This window comes from Notechis scutatus, chromosome 1, assembly GCF_049901735.1.
Source record: "Notechis scutatus isolate UNSWTSFEM ecotype Mainland chromosome 1, rNotScu1.2, whole genome shotgun sequence".
Classification (NCBI taxonomy): Eukaryota; Metazoa; Chordata; class Lepidosauria; order Squamata; family Elapidae; genus Notechis; species Notechis scutatus.
In genome coordinates, this window is record NC_142009.1 from 163,954,708 (window position 1) to 163,977,858 (window position 23,151).

The 23,151-nt window shown below is 37.3% G+C and overlaps 1 protein-coding gene across 4 annotated transcripts in view; it reads right to left on the reverse strand.

The window, feature by feature from the left end:
• UBE2F (ubiquitin conjugating enzyme E2 F (putative)) overlaps positions 1–21,354 on the reverse strand; it is a 60,790-nt gene extending 39,436 nt beyond the window's left edge. For 2 of the 4 annotated variants that reach the window (XM_026673149.2, XM_026673148.2), the window contains exons 1-5: positions 21,120–21,354; positions 19,198–19,345; positions 14,319–14,348; positions 13,001–13,066; positions 2,480–2,547 (exon numbers count right to left, since the gene is read on the reverse strand). In XM_026673149.2, coding sequence (XP_026528934.1) covers positions 2,480–2,547; positions 13,001–13,066; positions 14,319–14,348; positions 19,198–19,315 — 282 coding nt within the window. In that variant the 5' untranslated portion in view covers positions 19,316–19,345; positions 21,120–21,354. Of the gene's footprint in view, positions 1–2,479; positions 2,548–13,000; positions 13,067–14,318; positions 14,349–19,167; positions 19,346–21,119 lie in introns of all 4 variants that reach the window. The other 2 variants (XM_087949412.1, XM_087949410.1) reach the window with 1 other exon arrangement.
• Between the last annotated feature and the right edge of the window lie 1,797 nt (positions 21,355–23,151).

A 23,151-nucleotide genomic window follows, 5' to 3' on the forward strand; every position in this document is an offset into this window, starting at 1 on the left:
GCTATTTTTGGCTTGGCAACTTGTTCTTTTGCTATCTGGGGATATCTCCTCTGTGTTCCTGTCTATTACCTCTGTTTGCATTCTGAGGCATATAGTTCCCAGCCCTACGTAAGGAGGGATTAAAACACGGCCTTTGGGCTCACATTTGTCTTCTGACCTGGTTAAGCTTTTGTACAGACAGTCAGGAACAGCATTTCTTTGTTTACTGGTACAGCATCAATCAGATTACCTGTGGATTGAAGCCAGGATATAAAGACCAGCCAACAGGCTCCCCTATGTGATCGCTGGGACCCTTCAGTAACTGTTGCTAAACTGATCAGTTGGAGATCAAAAGAAAGTCTTTCTATATTTGAAGTCTATAGTTGCATTCTGCTCCAAGACATAACAGCCTATTATGGTAGGGGGCATTTATGAAAAATTGTGAAAGAACAAAGCCAACAAAAACAGAGCAGTTAGAGAGGTACAGAAAAGAATATTGTTATTATTTTAAAAAGACATATTTGTAGATATTGTACTCTCAAATTGCAAATGGAGACGTGGGTACTCTATATCTTTCTTATCTTCATTTTTAAGTGCTTTGGTTTTATTGTATTGCGAACAGTTGCTGGGGTGCATCCACAGTTTTGTTGTACTTGTACAATGACAATAAAGTTATTCTAATTCTAATTCTAATTGGTCAAAGTTTAGGTGTTCAAGAGCTCCACTGAGACCGACCACTCTGTTCATTAAGTTAATCTGGGAACAATATGGTAAAATAATTCAAAATTGGGCTGTGTCTACGTGTTCTAGGATAAGTTCGTATTCCAAGGTAGAAAATGTATTTCAAGAGTTATGGATAAAAGGACTGGGTTTTTTAAGTGCCTAGAACATATATGGCTTCAAATGAGTCACACTTGCAGTTTTTCAGTGTCTTGTCATTGTTGGCTTGAGCTATGAATAATCCTAATTAATATTTCATTACACGAATATTCTTGTTTTTTAGCCATCTTCTTCTATAGTATCAATTATTACAGCCTCTGGTTTTCAATCTAGTCTACATGGCAGAAGACTGATGTCTAAATTTGGTTACAATTCACTTATTGTGACATTTCAATAGAGGTTTGCAATTTCAAGCACATTTACCCAATTAGTCTCTGCATTTTTCACACAAACTCCTTTAAAGAATTTGCATTAAACAAATGACAACACATAAAAGCTAAATTAAAATATGCAGCAAACTCACTGAAACAGCACTATCTACCCACCCCCTTTTGAAATTACAACTTAGTGTAAGGATCCAAGTCTCTCAAAATCCATCTTAGCTGTTTTAATCACATTCCATTTTAAGGTATTTTTACATATTAATTTTCTGTTGTCTGAATTTGTAATTAAGAACTGATGAAAAAAATTGAAATGCTGTTTTTCTATTTAAATAGCAATGCTAGATAAATATTAAAAGTGCCAGATCATAAGGTAGTGGGAATTCTACTTCCATACAATACAGCAGGGGTCCCCAACCACCGGGCCGCGGACCGGTACCAGTCCGTGGAACATTTCCTACCGGGCCGCCGGTTTGCTGGGTGCCGCCATCTTGTTTGACGAGAAAGTGCTTCCGGGTGAGCTTTTCCAGTTGGAAAGCAGCGTTTGGGTCCTGAAGGAATCCTCGCGCCTTAGTTTCATCGAAGGGGGGGGGGCTTCGAATGAAACTAAGGCGCGAGGATTCTTTCAGCACCCAAGGCAAGGCGAGCTGAGCGACCGTCCCGAAGCCGTCCCGAAGCGAAGCCCATCGACAAAGGTACAAAGGAGGAGTTGAAGGTGGCGGGGAGAAGCGGGGGACGGCTGGCTGGCTGGTCGCTCGGCTCGCCTTGCCTTGTCATGCGTGCTGATGCCAGTACCGGGCCACGGATCATTTTGTGATGCCGGTACCGGGCCGTGGCACAAAAAAGGTTGGGGGCCACTGCAATACAGTATTATAAGATGTATAAAATGTACATATATTATGAACATTTAGTAACAAAATTTTCTTTAAAGAATACATGCAGATTTAACACCAAATAGTCTTGATAATTAGAAAATTATATTTAAATCTTACAAGATTTGATTTAGAATAGCACTCTATGCACTGAAGTTTGTCTAAGAACATGACTTTTCTTTTATAAATTTTATTTTTTACAGCAGAAAGCAACTAAACAAACTGAGGACATTTAAAAGGATTGGAACATACATCAGAAAAACGTGTATCATGCTAGTATTAAGTACCTTTGTCATTCCTATGAACTCTCTGAGACACACAGAAACATAGAATTATAGAACTAGAAGGGACCTTGGAGGTCTCCTAGTTCAACTCCTTGCCCAAGGCAGGAGACCTATACCATCCAAGGCTGTCCAATCTTTTCTTGAAAACCTCCAGTGATGGAGCATGTATTTGAGAAAAACTAATGAAGTACTACCTTTTTAAAATTAATAACCTTGCACAAATTAAACAATCTTAATTACTTACAACCATATTATAGGCATCAGGAACCTCTATTTCAAACTGAAATGTTCCATTTCGATAATAGCCTTCATCTGTTAAGAAAAACAAACAATATGAGATTCTATAGAAATATTAGTTTACATTTTATAAACAGAAATAATTCTAATTTTGATAACTAGCATGGGTTACGTTTAGTCAACAAAAACTGAAAACACCTGCTTTGTTTTATCAAAGTAGAATATTAAAATGGACCATGAAGGTTATGGAATTTTACAGAATAAAAATTATATAAATGTATATTATTGTTATGCCTATGGAAGTAATACTGGAAACAATAAATAACATTAAAATTGGAAGTGCCTGGCTAAAATAACTGCAGTTATTGTATACAATATAACTTCAATTTGATAATGCAACTAGGATAGGTTGTCTTGAGTTTAGAAAATGTATATTAAATATATTAAAAAGCAATTATTTTGGGGTACAATGAAAGGTACAAAATAGTCAGTGAATAGAAGATTTGCTATAGTACATTTTAGTTGAGAGGAATTGCAGGGAATATAAAAGGGAAATTAATAAAGAGGTTGTAAATACTTTGAATAGTTGAACTTTGAGGGACAACATATTTAATAAAGATATTCAGTTAATAATGTTAAAACATTATTTCTGCATTAAAAACTTTATCTATTACCAGCATATTTGGATAATTTATAAGCTTAAAATTTGACCAAGACACAAAACATAATAGTTTTGTAAACTTACATAAGTATCACTACAAGATCATGGCCTTATAGTGCTGGACACTACAAATCCACAGAAGATAACAGAAAATCTAGATGTGGGTCAGGCCTGTCCCAGCTTGGGTATTTAGGAAAGAAAAACCCTTGACTCCATTTATAGAGAAAAGATATGCTTTTACTAAAGCCAAACGGTTACAATGTACAAAGCCAGATCTGAATATTCCTGTATAAGCCCTGTGTTTTTTCCTCTGTCCCAGATCCTCCCGGGCCTTCCCCTCTTGGTCATCTGGTCAGCGTCCAATAGCATTCAAATTAGATGTTTTGGTAACAATCTCAACAATTATGTCCTTGGATCTCTTGTTGTCATTCCCTTCTCAGTGTTTCCTCCCCATTTCCCCACTCCCCCTTTTTATGGCAGGATGACATCAATGCAAAGCAAAGCTGAAGAGAATGGCAGATCTGACAATATTGGGTTCATATTGGAATATTGGATTCCATGTTTGTATCTTGCAGAAATATATTGGTATATGCTTAAAAAACTATATAAGAAATATCCTTAAGTATAAAGGGTTAAGTGTTTATTACTAACTTTAAACATATTCATACCTTTTATAATCTTTTTAACATCATGGCCAAACAATTCAGCCTTAATAGATACTTTGATTGTCACACATTTAAATCCCTTTTTTTCCCCAAGACATTTTGAGCAGTCCTCCTTGGAGATCCCTAGTGTCTTGTTGCTAAAACTAGCAATAAAATAGTGGGGAATTGATTCAAGGCTGAAAACAGGACCCTGCTCATGGTCAGGATAAACTCTTATAAAACCAAATGAGGGAAGGACCAGAGATACTAGGGCAAGCATAAATAATGACAATGCAGTGATGACCAGTCATTTTCAAATCAAGTCCCTATTTTGGGAACTGTACAATCAAAAGCACACAATTCAGTAAGAAAAGAAACTGAGGTCATCAAGAACTTGGAGCTATACTACCACAATGCTTTATTATGCAACACCAGTACTAAAATACAATTATAATGAACTGAGTTCATTGTTTATGAATTACTGTTTCAATAACTAATCACTATACCTTGTTTCATATTTAGAATAGAATAGAATGAACTGGAAGGGACTTTGGAGGTCCTCTAATCCAGCTCCCTGCTCAAGCAGGAGACCCTATACCATTTTAGATAAGTGACTATCTAGACTCTTCTTAAAAACATCCAGTATTGGAGCACCCATGATTTCTGGAGGCCAGCTTGAATTCCAACAAGCTGGTTAATTGTCCTCACTGTTACGAAGTTTCTCCTTAATTCCAGATTGCTTCTCTCTTACTAATCAGTTTCCAACTATTGTTTCTTGTCCTGCCCTCTGGTGCTTTGGAGAATAATTTGACCCCCTCTTCTTTGTGGCAGCACCTCAAGTACTGGAATACTGCTATCTTGTCTTCCCTAATTCTTCTTTTCTTTAGACTAGCCAAACCCAAATCCTGCAACCATTCTTCGTTTTAGTCTCCAGGCCTTTGAACATTTTAGTTGCTCTTCTCTGAACTTTTTCCAAAGTCTCAAAAGTCTCTTTTTATAGTATGGTGACCAAAATTGGTTGCAGTATTCCAGGTGTGGTCTTACTAGGGTTTTATAAAGTGGTACTAGTACTTCACATGACCTTGATTCTGCCTGTTTATACAACCCAGGACTGTATTACCCTTTTTGACTGCTGCTGTACACTGCTGGCTCATATTCAAATGATCATCCACTAGGACACCAAGGTCCCTCTCACAGTTACTGTTTTTTTAAAATATAATTTTATTTATAATTTTTTCTTTAACATCCATAAGTGCTTTGTGAACAGTTTATTATCTGGGTCAAAATATTTTGCATATACTTCTGATAGTGATACTACCATTTAGATATACATAATCATACTTTTTCAACTTCTAACATTTGTGTATACACAGTAATCATAATATTATTTTCCCAATTTCTACTTTCTACTTCTTTTTTCTAACCATATTAAAGAGTATTCTATGTCTATCCATCATCTCTTGCCTTTTTTAGAATTTCAACTCTTACTAACTTTTTTGTGAATCTGTCCTGCTTCTGTTCTGTTATCTTGTAACTCCTTGTCATTTTTGCTTAATCTAAATATTTCCGCTGCCACAGCATCTGTCTCTTGCTATTTTTCCCTCAACATTTCCTGGTTTCTCCTCTATTTTCTGAATTTTTTGTTTGTTTTTTATTGTTATTTGCTGGGAGTTTCCTAATCTCATTGTATCTTGCATCAATTCCATCATCTCCTTATGATTCCTTGTTATAGCTTCTTTAATACATTGAAACAACATTATTTCTTTATAGACTGCATTTGTTTTCTCCTGCTGAGACGTTTTGTGCTGATATACTACAATATCCCAATTGTCCAGAAACACCAAACACACTAGTATTAATAAAATTTACATGGTCCTGGAACTGTTCCTCAAACTTCCCTAAATGTATAGTCTTTACATTTTTCTAATTTGTACCCCCCGAATTTTCCAAATTTTAAGTCTTATTTTTCTTCTTTCTTCTTAGTATTCCAAAATGGCCCACCAAATTTCCCCAAATGCCTTTAATCACAAAGTCAGATATGCAGTTTCAAAGATGTTTCTTGTTCATTGTAATCCACCTTGCTTTAAAGATCTTCAAACAGCTCCCTAATACTTCCAGGCAACCAAAACTCCAGTTGATATGGAACCAAAATAAAAAGGCTTTCCAGGTATTGTTTGTCTTTCATTACGCCTCTTTGTTATTCTTGTATTATATAAAGAAAATTTTTAGTCTAAGGTTATTCCCACAAAACACTAATAATATTTTTTGAACCAGTAGATGATGTCCCCGCTGTAAATCCAGCTTTAAATACCACAAAACTTTTTTTGTGGAGGGGAGATAGGAAAAATGAAAAGTGAAATTCCTCTTTCTTTGGACTAATTATTCCAATGATGAAACAATATTATCCACAAATTAAATCCTTTTCAACTGCTAACAGTTCCAGCCCAGTTCTTTATTGTAAAGCTTCACAATCTTCCCTTGATAGTTACTGTTTTGAGTAAGGCCTCGCCTAATCTATACTTATATCTTTGATTTTTTTCCTGCCTAAATATAAAACTTTGCTTTTCTCCATATCAAAATTCATTTTGTTGGATAGGGCCCATTGTTCACGTTTGTCAAGATCTTTTTGGATCATGAGCTTGTCTTCTGGGGTGTTGACTATCCCTGCCAGTTAATTATTCATCTATTTGAAGTATATAGTTATTTAAATGCAGACAGTTACTTGGATGTATTTATTATAAGCACTATCATTAATGTTGTTATAACTAGACTCTGGACATTATTAAGTCTAAGATAACAGAAGCAGCTGCTTATTTTGTTAGCTTCTACAGCTATTGATCTGCAGTTAGAGTATTTCTTTCAATTTGGAAGGTAGGAATAAGATGGAAGTACAATAACAAAGCACTATATATGGAAAGCTCTAAGCAGTCTATTTTTTAAAATATACACTATATTTCTGATGCTTCAAGGGTTGTGTTTTCAAAGAAAGTCACAGTTTGAAGTCTTATTACTTTATGATAGAGCAATTAGTTTAATAGACCAAGTTCATTTATCCCATTAAAGCATTTGGCAATGTCATAAGATGCTTATGGACAAGCTGGATAATGTGGGCTAGAAAATATTGTGATCTAACTGATTTGCAAGTAATTGCACTAAAAGAGTAGATATAAATGGCTCTGCATTATTTGTGTGTGTGGGGGGGGGGAGAATTACATTGAATGCCTAGGTTATGTGATGGCTAAAGGGTCATAGCCGTGTCTTGCATACTTATCACTTCAGCGATCATCTACTTATTGAGCTTTCCTAACTTTCACTTGAATTCTAAGAGAAGATACATTAAGGAAAATTCTTTGTTAAGCCATGTTGATGGAAGGTGAGGTTGCAAAGTAATAGGAGATGTATAATTAAAAAATGGAAAACGAAGAAGTCACTACTGTCAACTCTGGATACTGCTTATAGCCATTGAAATTCTTTTTATTCTGCTCTGAATTTCCATCTGATGCTTATATATGCTTATGAGTATCCTTTTGGACAAAATGTGGTTCAGCGAGAACCATACAAACAATGTCTCTTTTTATGTAGTCTCCTTCTTTTGAAGAGCTCCAAAAGAAAAATCAGTAGCCCAAAACAATTATAAATGACCTAATGAAATCCTTACCAAATTTGCACATGATCTTAACAGGGATTGTACAATTCAATATTATCTCAATAGACTTGAATTCTGAGTAAAATTCAGTAAGAAGATATTCAATAAGTGGGGTAATCAAGATTCAAATGCAGTATGGTACCCCAAGGTTTTATTTCAAACCCAATATTCTTCAATATCTTCACAACGATTTAGATAAAAGGATGGAAGGTAAACTCATCAAATTTGCAGATGATAACAAGTAGGGGGCAATACTAATGCTTTAGAACAGGGGTGTCAAACTCAAGGCCCATGGGCCGCATCTGGCCCACAATGTGGTCGGATCTGGCCCACTGGGCCCTGGTCTACCCAATGTGAACAGGAAAGATCAAGCCAGCATAGGTTCAGCCTGGTCTACCCAATGCGAAGAGGAGTCCAGTGTAGCATTGGCCCAGGCTACCCAGTATGAAGAGGAAAGATCAGGCCAACATAGCTTCGTCCTGGTCTACCCAATTCGAAGAGGAAACATGCCAGCAGCTTGGAGAGTGGCATCAATTTGGTCATGCCACCTGGTTGGCCACGCCCACCCAGCCCCCCAAGATTAACCACAGCCCTGATGCGGCCCTCAATGAAATTGAGTTTGACACCTCTGCTTTAGAAGATAGCCAATAAAGCCAATGCAGTCCTAAGCTGCATCAACAGAGAGAACAATATCAAGATCACAAGAAAGGTTACTGCCATTTTATACTACTCTGGTAAGACCACACTTGGAATAGTGCATCCAGTTTTGATCACCATGACATTAAAATAATGTTGAGACTTTAGAAATAGTGCAGAGAATAGCAACAAAGATGATTAGGTGACTGGAGGCTAAACTGTATGATGAACATTTGCGGGAACCAAGTATGCCTAGTCTGACAAAGGACAAGGGGTGACATGTTAACAGCCTTCCAATATTTGAGGGGTTGTCACAGAGAAAAGGGGATTGATCTATTCTCCAAAGCACCCAAGGGCAGGACAATAAGTAACAGATGGGAGCTTATCAAAGCCAATCTGGAATTAAGGAGAAATTTCCTGACAGTGAGAACAATTAATCAAGGAAATGGCTTGCCTCTAGAAGTTGTGGTGCTCCATCACTAGACGTTTTTAAGAAGTTGGATGGCCATTTTTCCAGAATGGTGTAGGGTTTCCTGCTTTAGCAGGGGGTTAGACTAGAAGACCTCCAAGGCCCCTTCCAATTCTGTTATTCTGTTATGTGTAAAGTCTTAAACCCTGGCAGAAAAAAATTGAATGGTTATTTGAACATGGGAAGGTCTGACTTGTTCACAGCGCATGTAAAACTATTATAAGTGGACCACTGAATAAAAAAATCAATACAATATTACAGGCAAAAGCTCCATTGCAATCATGGGCCACATTGAATAGAAACACTCCATTTAGATGTTACACTGCCAATATAATTAGTTCTTGCTACTGCAGTCTGAAACCTGGACTCATTTCAAAGGATAGCTACCAGGATAAGGAGTCTAGAAACCAAGTTCTAGGAGGAACATTAAAGAAGCTGGACAGGTTTGGCTTGCCTGAGGGAGTGATGAATAAGAATGAAGCAACATGGGTTCTAGCAATGCGCAAGCTATTCTGGATCTGACTGCAATTTGTAGTCATCTTATACAGGATTGGACATCTGAGGGACCTGTGATAGGACTATGACGATGCTATTGTTTGCTGTTGAAGTTGAGTACTTTGATACCCATTATTAATTGGTTCCAGGAGTACTGAATGTTGTGCCAGTGATGAAGAGTACTGGGACATTTTCACATCAAAATGCATTGAATACCAAATTTGAAGAGTTTTGAAGTGCTCAAGTACTGAGGTAGCACTGTATATCTGATTGTTCCCTGCAAGGGTACCTGCACACCCGATTCCACCGTAATACAAGTAGTTCTCGATTTACGACCAGAATTGAATCCAAAATTTCTGTTGCCAACCAAGACAGTTAAGCGAGCTTTCCCCCATTTTACAATCTTTCTTGCCACAGTTGTTAAGTGAATCACAGCAGTTACATTAGTAAAACAGTTATTAAGTGAATAATCTGGCTTTGGTGGCACAGTGGTCAGAGTGCTGTACTGCAGGCCACTTCTCCTGACTATTGGCTGCTTATAGTTTAGCAGTTCAAATCCCACCAGGCTCAAGGTTGACTCAACCTTCCATCCTTCTGAGGTGGGTAAAATGAGGACCCAGATTATTGGGGGCAATATGCTAACTCTGTAAAAACTGCTTAGAGAGGGTTGTAAAGCACTATAAAGCGGTATATAAGTCTATTGCTATTCCCCACTGACTTTCCTTGACAGAAGGTTGCAAAAGGTGATCACATGACTCTGGGATACTGCAGCTGTCATAAATCTGAGCTAGTTGACAAGCATTTGAATTTTGGTCATGTGACCATGGGGATGCTAAAATGGTTGTTTGAAAAACGGTCATAAGAGCCGTGGTGGCGCAGTGGTTAGAATACAATATTGCAGGCTAATTCTGTTGACTGACAGCATTTTGATTCTCACTGGCTCAAGGTTGATTCAGCCTTCCATCCTTTCACGGTCAGTAAAATGAGGACCCAGATTGTTGGGGAGCAATATGCTGTAAACTACTTAGAGAGGGCTGTAAAGCACTATGAAATGCTGTAAGTCTAAATGCGAGTGCTACTTGTGTAAGTCACTTTTTCAGTGCAGTTGCAACTTCAAACGATTGCTAAATGAAATGATTTAAGTCGAGGATTACCTGTAAAATGTGCTCTTTTACAATTTCCATTTTAAAGTACTAAAATATTTTCACTTTTCAATTCACTCACTTTTAAGATAAATTGGTATTCTACCATCCTAAGGTCTTTTTGGTAACCAATAACTTTTGGATTTTTTTCTTTAACCAAGACAAGGTAGATTATAATATTCATAATATTCTAAGGGGATGCAGCTTGCCAAATTTCATAGATCACTGTTCAGATATTTTCAAATTAGCCATTTGACTAGTAACTATTTGGTCTGCCCATTTCTACAACATCCAGAAAGCTCCATTGCCTCCACTGATATTCCCTAATATAACAACAGCGGTGCACACTCAGGACCAGAACAAAACTAGAATCATAGAATTCTAGTGCTGGAAGGGAACTTGGAGGTCTTCTAGTCCAATCCCTTGCTCACGGCAGGTGTCCTTATACCATTCTAGTCAAAAGGTTTTCCAATATTTTCTCAAAAATCTCCAGCAATGGAGCACCCACAACTCAGGGAAATGAGTTGTTCGATCAATTTAGTGTTATTATTATTAGGAAATTCCTTATTTCTGATGAGCTTCCATCCACTGCTTGTCTTGCCTTCATGTGCTATAGAGAATAAATCAATGCGTTCTTCCCTATGATAGTCTTTCAAGTATTAGAGGACTTCTGCTATGTCTCCCCTGAACCTTCTCTTCATTAGGCTAAACATACCAAGTTCCCTTAGCCATTCATGATATTGTTTTGTTGTATCGTTCATCCCAACATGAAAGAGAAAGGAATAATAATTAGAGGGCTTAATCATTTGGGTAAGCTTCTCTTCTTTGATCTTTGCACCTGGGAGATAAATTGATAGATTGGCTGCAAACTGGAGATTCTATTCTATTCTCCAAGCAGTGAGTCATCACCAAATGCCTTTTTCTTTTTTGGACGGCGAAGTCTTCCTCTTTGTGACAATCTGAGTTACTTTTCTTCCTGTCACACTCCTACTCCTGTCTTTGTGTTTCTTTCCAGCGGGAGGATATGAAATCAATTGTTCAACTCCTGTGGCAGGGACAATCTTGAGGGTTGTTTTTTTTCCCTCTGAGTGACATGTTGCAATCAGTCTTCCTCTAGGGCTTCATTTTTCCTTGTAGTTTCTTCCTTGCTGCATTTAGTTTGAATATGGATGTTGCCTTTCTGAGGTATTCATTTTCATGAATGAGGCTCAAGAGTGGGTAGATAAGCTTCTAAACCAGAGGTGGGCAACTATGGCCCCTTTATGACTTGTGGACTTCAACTCCCAAAATTCCTGAGCTAGCATGGCTTGCTCAGGAATTCTGGGAGTTGAAGTCCATAATTCATAAAAGGGCCATAGTTGCCCACCTCTGTTCTAAACTTTCTCCTCTAGGAACCTGATCAGTTTGCACTTGTACAATTTGTGTCCTCCATTGGCAGAATTATAAAGATAACATACAACTTGCAGGTCACAATGGTGCTACCCTATTTCTCCACGGCTTTTCAGGATTTGTGTAGATGCAAATTGATATTCTCTTGTAGGCTTCCTGCTTTAGATTTTTAGTTGGAACAGAGTCCCAATTCTATGCAGCTCAGTGCATCTTTTTGCTCTCCCAGAATCCTCTGATTTATACTAGTGACTCAGTCCCAAGGTTTGATCTTCTGCATGAAGTCTCACCCTACTTATGCTGGCAGAGGAACTCTGACTGATGGAATGCAGAAGAACTGACTGATGGAATGCAGAAGAGCCTTCTCTGCTAGAACATTCTCTGGGGTGAGGTTCGCCCCACTTCCTATCCTTCTTCAAGGGCCTGAAGAACTGGCTGTTCCAGTTGGCCTGGAGACCCAATAGGGCAGTATATTACTGGAGGTGGCTACTAGATAAATTTGCTGATACCACATCCCCACTGTGCTTCCTGCTCTCCTCCACCCATCTTTTTAATTTCATGTTACTGTACTTCCATTGTTTATTTCCATTGTTTTATTCCTTTGTTATTGTTATGTTTACATATTTTATCATTTCCCCCATTTTATTGTTGTAAACTGCCCAGAGTAGTCCTACAGTGAAATGGACAGCAAAATTAATTAATTAGGTATATCCTTCTTTCTGAAGACCTCAGAGAGGTCTTTTGATATAGGCACACTTCCAATTTAAAGCAAAATAAATGCCTGAGGTTTTAATAAGAGTTTCTTCTCAGAAGCTCTGTAATGTTCTAATCTAGTATATACGATTGTAATTTTTGATATTTGAAGTAGTAATCAATGTGAATATGTACTTGCTTTTTCCACATGAAAAAATTGCATTATGTTTATTTCAACTAGATACGAGTGTAAAATGTAAATTGTAAGATATTTATTATATCTTCTTTTGAATGAGTAGAAGATCAAATTCCTTTTTGTTGAAATATTTTAAAACTATCAAATATTTCAATGGGGGTGTACTGTGAATATATTCTACCTCATAAATGTATTTTACTATTTCAGTGTTATACCTTTACCTTAGAAGTTGCACCCAGTGTCACCACTGTTATCTTTATAAACACAGAATATCATCAGTGGAACAGATTCCTTTTCCCTGTTCCAGCCCACCCAGCTTACCCATCAAATCTGCTCAGAGGAAAAACTAACCTCTAAAGGAGATTTGATATATAGTGGGGAAGAGAGTATGAAGGAAGTTCCACACAGTATAAAGTGGAGTTTGCTCATGCCACACAGAATAAAGTCCTAAAATTACCTAAACAATTTAGCAGGTGAATATTTGAATATATTCTGTGCTTAGGACCAATTAAAGTTATCAGAGTTTTTAATACACACACACACACACACACTTTAATTACCTGGGTTTATAATTAGAAGAAAGAAATGGAGTTTATTTGGGTCAGGATAGTTCACTTCACATGTACCTGAAAATAAACATAAAAATCTGAAATAATTGACAATTTGTAATGTTTATGATCAGGATGAGAAAAGAAAATATAGAAACAAAACAAAATGTGAAGACTGTAAGCGATAATGCGGACTAATGACCATTAAATGTAATATTTTAAAGGCCTATACACATAAAAACTATCTCTTACAATAATTCTCAAACTCAATCATATTTTTCTATAGCGAGCCCTGCAAGATGGAATGCTCAACCAGAAAAAGATCTTCACTTAGGTTTCTGTATCCTGCATCCATCTGAGTATATTAAGGAACTCAGAAAACAATCCTCAAAGTGGTTTATGCTTTTAAAGTTACTACCAAAATTTTGGTCCAAAATATAGTAGAGATGGACCTTGACTTACAAACATTCATTTAGTAACAGTGCAAATTTACAACAGCATTGAAAAAAATGACTTATGACCATCACAGCATTCCCATGACCACATGATCAAAATTTGGGCATTTGGCAACCGACATGACAGTTGCAGAATCCTTGGGTTATGATTGCCATTTGTGACCTTGCCAGTCAGCTTCATGCAGGCGAAGTCAATGGGGGTAAAGTGGCTGTTTAACAACTGTAGCAATTCAATTAAAACCCATGACAAAAAGGTTGTGAAATCAGGCACAAGTCACTTAACAACTACCTTTGCTTAGTAACAGAAATTCTAGTCATAGTTGTGGTTATAACCTCTAATCATAGCATTAGTTTTCTGGTAAAATGTAAACAATCCCCTTCGTCACCTTTAGAACCTGAGTACTCTTTTATTTACAAATGCCATAAACTGCTTTCATATATTACTTATGTGTGAATATACACAGATATTTCAAAGAGTAAAATATGCAACACAAATTTCACATCCTGAAGCATTAGGCATGATTAAAGCCAATAACTCATTTCAATAATATTTAATCATTTGTTTAAACCTTTACAGTTAAAAAACTGAAATGTTTGATATCTGATGAATCAGAATGTCAAATGTTAAGTTTTTTTCAAGATACCCCAAGAAAGGAGGAAGATGCAAGAAAGGAAACAGAACAATTTCCCCCCAAAAGAGCTGAGGATAAAAGAATTGTAATATCTACCTGTAACCTCCCTTAATTACCATCTACAACAAATGACAATTCCAGAAGGGCTTATGTAAATATTCCTCAATTATCTTAAATGTGTGACATAAAAATGAAAAATTAGGATCTGAATAATCCTTAAAAATATGCTAAAACCATACTTACAAGGTAAATTTACTTCAAGTTCAGCAACTTCTATTAAAAACAAAATAAAAATATCAGTCAATGTCAATTTTATTTACCATTTTGATAAAGATATCTCAGCTACATTATAATGCATAGTAAACTATTAACAAAAAACAATCAAACTACTACACAATATAAAACAATTCATTAAAGATTTAATTTAAAAAGTAAGCAAGAACAAAATAATTTTAATCAAACAGCAAATCAGTATAGTAAGTCATAACAGTATTATACAAAATAAAACATTAAAATAATTAAAGTAGCATATCATACAAGGTAAAATATAATTGCCACTGTTTACTTTGAGAATAGAATATATTTTCTGTATAGAATTTATTTACTACATTATATGCACATGGCTTCTATTATCAGAGTCCAAAAAGAATTTCAGAAGAGTAAAAATCAAAACTATTTTCAAATCTCACAGCCTAAAAACAGTAGTAGAAATCAATTCATTCACAAATTATTTAGATAAGGGGATACAATGGGAACTCATCAAATTTGCAGACAACATCAAGCTGGGGAGAACAGCCAACATTTTAATAGACAGACTTAAAGTACAGAATGATCTTAACAAATTTGAATACTGTATGTGCCCCATTGAACAAAATGAATGCCATTGATGAGAAAAGCAAGATTGTAGAGTTAGACAAGAAAAAACAAATGTGATACCTGGCTCAACAGCAGTGACTGAGAGAGATTTAGGTGTCCTAGAGGACAACTAAATAAGTATGAGCCAGCAGTGTGCTGTGGTTGCCAAAAAAGTCAAAGCAGTCCTAAGCTGCATCAATAGAGGGAGGGATAGTATCAAGATTACAAAAAAATATGGTATTACTTTCTATCGTACTGGTAAGACCATACTGGAAATATGTCCAGTTTCTGGTCACCATGATACAAAAAATATTCTAACACCCTAGAAAGTGTACAAAAATAATGAAGGGTCTGGAGATTAAATCATTTAATGTCGTGATGGCGAACCTAAGGCATGCATGCCAGAAGTGGCACACAGCCACTTTGGGCATACCAGCCATCAACCTTTGCTCTTCTGGGTTACGGCGTGCACATGCTGCCAGGGGTAGAGCCCCCCAATCACGCACCTCCTTCACTGGGGCTGTTCAGCAGGGAGAGACGAGCCTCACCCTGCCCTGCGAGGTACCAGCTCCAGACCAGATCTCCTCATATGGACCAGATCTCATTTTCCAACTCTTACAACTTTTGTTGTCATTTTTATCATGACAGACAGCACATATCCTTCGTTTTATTCTCTATTCAATGTTAAACTATTCCACTTATTTCACACATTTTTCTTCCATAATATACTGCTCTTATACTTGCTACAAATTATTTTCAGCATGTCAACTGTCTCAACTGGGGCAAGAATACTTTAGACCATTGCTACACAACATTAAAAGATGCTTATCGGTCTTTATCACGAGCAGCTGTGGGACACTCTGATCATTGCATGATTCACCTTGTACCTGTTTATAGACAAAGATTTAAAGCATAAAACCAACAATGAAATCTTGACTGCACTGATTAGAACATTTTTGAAGATACTTCTGCAGAGTTGGATGAACTCACAGATATTGTAACATCATATGTCAGTTTTTGTGAAGATCTATGTGTGCCAACCAAAAACCTGTGAATATACAGTAACAACAAACCTTGGTTCACAACTAATCTTAAGCAGCTGCGTCGTGCCAAAGAGGAAGCCTACAGAAAAGGCGATAGAATGCTGTACAATCAGGTCAGAAACGTATTAACAAGGGAGATCAGAGCAGCAAAAACAAGCTACTCTGAAAAGCTAGGGAATCAGTTCTCAACAAATGAACTAGTAAACATTTGAAAACTCTTAAAAGTATCACCGGTTACAGCAAACCTCCTTTCCATGCTGATGGAAATCGACAACTGGCAGATGACTTTAATGTGTTTTACTGTAGGTTTGAGAGGAAACTACTGCTACCTATCTCCACAAACCCTATCCCAGACACACCAACAACAGCGAAGTCTCCTATTAACAGACTGCTTTGGGCCCCCCACCTCTGGTGATTACAGAAAATGATGTGCAAGGTCTATTCCATAGACAAAAGCCAGGAAAAGCACCAGGTCCAGACAAGATAACTCCTTCTTGCTTAAAAACTTGTGCTGACCAACTGGCCCCCATCTTCACCCACTTCTTTAATAAATCACTAGAGATGTGCTATGCTCCTTCTTGCTTCAAATGCTTTACTATAATCCTAGTGCTGAAGAAACCCTCCATCAAGGAATTTAATGACTTCAGACCAGTTGCTCTGACATCTGTAGTTATGAAAACTTTTGAAAGTTTAGTGCTGGCCCACCTGAAAACAGCTGGATACACTGTTAGACTCCTTGCAATCTGCCTACAGAGCAAATAGAACCTGACCACACTTGTAAATGGATCATAAGCTTTCTAACAGACAGGAATCAGCAGGCGAAGCTAAGCAAAATCACATCAGATACCTGTACAATTAGAAGAGGGGGCCCTCAAGGGCTGTGTGCTCTCTCCACTTCTCTTCTCTCTATACCAATGACTGCATCTCAAAAGATCCCTCTGTTAAACTGAAGTTTGCAGATGATACAGTGATTGGTCTCATTCAAGACGATGAATCTGCATACAGACAGGAGGTTGAATAACTAGCTTTGTGGTGCAACCGGAACAATCTTGAACTGAACACATTCAAAACGATAGAAATGGTGGTAGATTTTAGGAGAAACCCTCCTATACAACCACCTCTTACAATATTAGACAATACAGTATCAAAGTAGAGACCTTCAAGTTTCTAGGTTCTATCATATCTCAAGATTGAAAATGGACACCTAACATAAAAAAAAGCATCAAAAAAACAACAACGAATGTTCTTTCTGCGCCAACTCAGAAAGCTCAGACTGCCCAAAGAGCTGCTGATATAGTTCTACAGAGGAATTATTGAGTCTGTCATCTGTACCTCAGTAACTACCCTGTTTCTCCAACAATACGGCCTCCCCCAATAGGAAGTCCCAGCATGTTTTATAGGCATGAAATGAAATTAAGCCCCTCTCCCCAAATTAAGGCCTATATTAAAACATGCAAAATGGGGGAATGGTGGGGGGATTGCTGTTAGGAAGTACTTTTGTTGCACACCCGGATATGGTGCTGCCTGCGTTGACCCGATATGAAGTGCCCCACCAATGCCAAGGTCAACATCCAAGCCGTTGCCGCCCGCCCGAAGATGCAAGGGGGAATTAAGTCACCCGAAAAGACGGCCTAGCCATTTTTTCGGGGCTCAAAAAAAAATAAGACCCAGCCTTATTATATGAGAAACACGGTATCTGGTTTGGCTCTGCAACAGCAAGACAGACACCGACTTCAACAGATAATTAGAAGTGCAGAAAGATCAATTGCTACCAACCTGCCTTCCATTGAGGACCAGTACAAGTCAAAAAGAGGGCTGTGAAAATATCTACAGACCCCTCACATTCTGGACATAAATTATTTCAACTTCTACCTTCAAAACGATGCTATAGGCCACTGCACACCAGAACAATAGACACAAGGACAGTTCCCCCCCCCGCCATGCCATCACTCTGCTAAATAATGAATTCCCACAACACTGTCAAACTAATTAGTAAGGCTGTATTACTATTCTTCTCATCCTGCTTATTACCTATCTCCTTTTGATTTATGACTACCCGTATTTTCCCCAAAATTAAGACTGGGACTTATTTTCTTTTGGGTCCCAAAATAAGCACTAGGGCTTATTTTCTGGGGGTGTCTTATTTTTCTTTTCATGTACAGGGTGCCCACTTTTGCTTGCTCACAATGGGGTAGAAGCCACACTGCATGCCAGTGCTGCCACCGTGAGGCAGGAGGGGATGGAGCTGTCCCGCATCAATTTATTTCAGGGCCTTGGCAGCCAGGTCACTGATGCCCCCGATACCTGCCTTGCTCCACGGCCATGGCACCAGCAGCCCCATCCAGGACCCATGACCACTGACCCACTTCTTCTGCTTGCTCATGGCCACAACGGGGCTATGCAGGCTCTTAAGTAAGGCTTATTTTGGGAGTAGGACTTATATTAGGCGCACACATAAAAACGTGCTAGGGCTTATTTTTCAGGATAGGTCTTATTTTCAGGGAAAAGGGTATAACTTTGTTGCTTGTATCTTTATGATTTATAGTTTTATTTAGTTTCCTATGACTATGATTAATTGTTATATCTTATGATATGATGAATGTATTTTTATGATGACTATGATCATGACTTATCACTTATATCACTTTATGTACACTGAGAGCTTTTGCACCAAAGACAAATTCCTTGTGTGCCCGATCACTCTTGGCCAGTAAAGAATTTTATTCTATTCTATTACAACATTTAGAAATCAACCAAACAACTGTCCAGAGTTATAGTGATTACAGTGGGGTACAAATGTAAAAATTAATAAAAACTTAAACTACACATTTGTAGGAAACATTCCATTACAATACTCAAACCTATTTACTTTTTAATACACTATCTCCAAATGAAGTAACAATATAAATCAAGAAATATGTTAAAAATTACAATCAAGTAAATAATATCCCAATCAAGCAACTGCCAAAGATGCCAACAGAAAACAGCCCAAACAAAGAATATCTAAGATTACCCCCACCAACACTGAGAGGCAAGCCACTAGAATATCAATTGATAGCACACTGCACTCCTTACTGATGATGTTATTGAGTTTGGACAATGAAACATCTGCAAGAAAATAAGCAAGCTCAGAGAGCACCAGGGACCCCTCAGATAATTGTGTGACATTACACTGAATTTTTTAAAAAATGAACAAAATATATTTAAATAGGAAAGTGCATTACCTTTAACAAGCAATTTATCTCTAATTGACACTCTTCTAGTAGAATCAGAAGTGGAGTTGGAAGTACGGGAGCCCTTGACACCATCATCCCGTTTCAGTTTGCTTGCCAATGTTAGCATTAGTGCTAGCTTCAATCTAAAATATAAGTACTAAAATAAAAAAATAGTTATTTTACCCCAATTTTACTCTTCTTTCAAAGGCAATATTTTATTATATAAACATATTCACAAATAGCTCAATCCATGGAAATTAATTTTTTCATGTTTGAAAACATATACACTTTTATGTTAAGTCAAACCAATGGTCTGTTTAGACCAGGCTTCTCAAACCCACAAGATCGTAAACTTTTAACATTATGTGATTAAAATACCCTTAACTATATATTTTATATGCAGCCCAAGACAATTCCCTCTTCGGTTAATGCAGCCCAGGCAAGCCAAAAGTTTGTACACCAATAATTTAGACTAACAATATATAATTCAGCTAGAATTATCAGATGGAAGTGTTTTATAGTCCTGAGGGTTGTTTTTTTTAGGCCGTTAACGAGCCACAATCATTTCTACAAACAGCATTAATCTGTGACCACAGCAATCAAATCAATATTAACATTAACAAGAAGTATAAAATATAGCTTTTGAAATTAAATGTAAGATTTTCCACTTCACCACTGTCCTGTATTTCAACGTTTACATGGATAATTTACAGAATTAGTCAAGATAATTAACAGAATATACATTACTGATGGGTAACATTTTTTCTCTGTGAAATCCAAATTCAGAACATTCCAATTTTCATTCAGAATCATGCATTCTATAGCTATTTTGTGTTTTTGAAAAGGTGAATTGTCCAAAATAGTAAGTTTAGAATTTTTCAGAACTTGATAACTTCATAAATGCACAAAATAATCCTTGTATAGCTCATTCTGGGGTCACCCCCCAAATACCTTACATGGAATATTGAATATATAGCCTCACATGTAGATTAGCTTCTGAGGAATTAATAACTTAAAATGAGAGAGGAGAAACCAGAATACAACAGTGTAATCCTATGTAAATCTACTTAGAAGTAAGTCCCACTGAATGAAACAATTGGTTCAAAATGAAAACAATAGGAAGAGAAGTTGCAGTGTTTTTAAAATCAATTTTTCCTCAGAAATCCAAATGAACAAACTTAATGTTTGCATTTTATTATTCCTCCCTGCATCTGGATGCTTATAAGAAACAAAATGGACTAAGGTGGGCTTGATCTGATCTAGCAGGATTGTTCTTATGCTGTTTTAAAGACTGAAACCTCTGTTAGCTAAAAACAAACCAGAGAACTAAAGAGCCATAGTAGGATACTTTTATTTCAAAACACTTGATGGGAGACATATTTTTTCCAACCAGCAGGGAGGACTCACTTGGAGAAGCAGAACTGCATACTCTGCTACTCAGAGATTAACTGTTTTACTGCAAAAATGAAACAATTACCATGCGCATATGGAAGCAGATATATACAATACAACGAAAAAAAGTGCTGCCATCGATTTTTAAAAATGCAAATTCATCAGCTACGTTTCTATAAAATATAAATGAAATGGCCGGGATCCTGGGGTCATTTTCATATTCTAGCTATATGGGCACTCTTGGAAGCAGGATGCTGCATTAAACTGCCTGAACAGATCCGATAAGGTTTTTGGAAGGAGAGAAGAAAGGCTAAACAAGTGAATTCTTACAGATAAGGTCAAAAACCCTCTTAACCCAGCACCCAATGCCTTCCATTGGGCCTCCTAACAGCCTGGCTCCCATAGTAAGAGCTCGGACTCCGACGGTAACAACCAGAACCCTTCAAACAAAGGCCGGTGGGCGACGACCAGCCCCTGCAGAGGGATAAGCTGGCGGCTGGGCCCTCAGGGAGGGACCGACCACTGCCAACACCGCTCACCTGGAAAGACCATCAAGTCGCTGCTCCCACGCCAAGGACAGCCGCTGTCGCCGTCAGGACCATCCCAGACGGGCCCACCCCCCACACACCGACTGAACCGGAAGTGCAAGGAACAGGCGGGGCTCTTGGAAACAAAAACGAGAAGAAACAAAATAAACCACGAGAACGCAAACTTTATTGAGACTCGAAGAGGGTCAAGGAGGAAAATGGATTTGCGCATGCGTTCCCTCAGAGGGACTTGTTGACAGAAGAGCTAGGAAGGATCTCGCGAGAGTAAACTATCCCGCGAGAAAAATGAGTTTATCGTTGATTTCCTACTTTTTTTCGCCCACTTGCTCTCAGGGACCATATTTAAAAGGAAAGGACGTTCATTCTCGACTCGCATTAACTCACCGCAAAGCTCGTTGGAATATGGAGTTATTTAGAACCTGAAAAGTGGCGTTTTGGAATAGCTCGCTTTGGTCTTGCCACAGTTATTAAGTGAATCACAGCAGTTGTTAAGTTAGTAACACGTTTATTAAGTGAATCTGGCTTCCCCGTTGACTTTGTCAGAAGGTGGCAAAAGGTGATCATATGGCCCAGGACATTGCAACTGTCATAAATACATGGATGTTGCCAAGCGACAGACGTTTGAGCGTGTGACCATGCTGAAATGGTCATGTGTGAAAAATGGCCACAATCAGTTTTCTCAGTGCCGTTGTAACTTCAAAAGATCACTAAACAAATGATTGTAAGTCAAGGACTACCCGTATAACTCATGAGCTCACATCAAGAGAAACATCAACTGATGTTAATAAATTCCTTCGGTTATTAGTTCTGATGCTTGTCCCTAAAATAATTCAAAGGTTTTTTTTTTACAAAAAAGCCACAATTAAATCAAATATTATTTTTGTCCTTGTGCATCAAGATACACCGTACTAAAAAAATCCTACAGTTTTGAATGCCTTCTTTTGCAAAAAAAAAAAAAAAAAAAAGCATGGATTTTCCCATGATTTATCTGCAGATCCATAGTTTTTGAATCTACTAGATGCACTAGTTGTGGAGATGAAAGTTTAGGACTGGATTTTTCTGCATTTAGTACTGGTAGGGAATGCATCACATTAACGTGGTAATCAGAAAAGGCAGCAAAAATTGGTGAAATATAAGATGTTTATTTCCTAAAGCTGAAAACTGAAATCAACAGGCTGTTGCAAGTGAAAAAAAAAACCAATGAGTGAAGAAGGCTAGGACTTGTATTGGGAAATCCATAATAAATAATGTATTGATCACAAGTATCTTTTCTCTTCTTGTTTATGTCAATCTTATAATTTAACATTGTGTGAGTTAGTTGATCTTTTTACAAGAATTCAATGCAGCCGCTGCAGTGGCAGATTTACTGCAAAAACTAACAAGGAAATCCTAGTAAGAAAACTTGTATTGAATTGTGTATGATGAGCAAAGAATTGTTTATTGAATGTTTATTGAATTTATATAGGGACTGTGGGATTCATTGTCTAGTTTTGAAATAAACAATCACCAGATAAAACTTCCAAGAGAAAACAGTGGTAATTTTATTCTTCACTTTGCAAAGAGGGTGAACCACACAGATGCAGGTACAGTGGACACCCCCTAAATCATCAATATGTTTGTCTTATATTCTCTATTGCCTTTACAAATTTACCTCCCATCTTTTCTTCATTAGCATAGTCCTCATGCCGTCACAACCTATCCAAAGCGTCTAAAGTGGGTAATAATAATATTACAATAATATAACCATTTACACCTTTAAATCATAATTGTCACAACTCTCTTTAAATTTTACAACACCTTGAGCTTTTGTAAATTGGTCTGCAATATTTTCTTCCGTCATGCAGTACTCAAGTTTAATTAGACCTTTTTAACAGATTCTCTAACATTTAAGTATCTTAAATCAGTATGCTTTGATCTAGTCTTTACAGCAATATTAGTAGCTAATTGTATAGCTGCCTGGTTGTCCTCGTACACAATAATAGAATCTTTAACAGTTATACCCATGTCTAATAATAACTGTTTG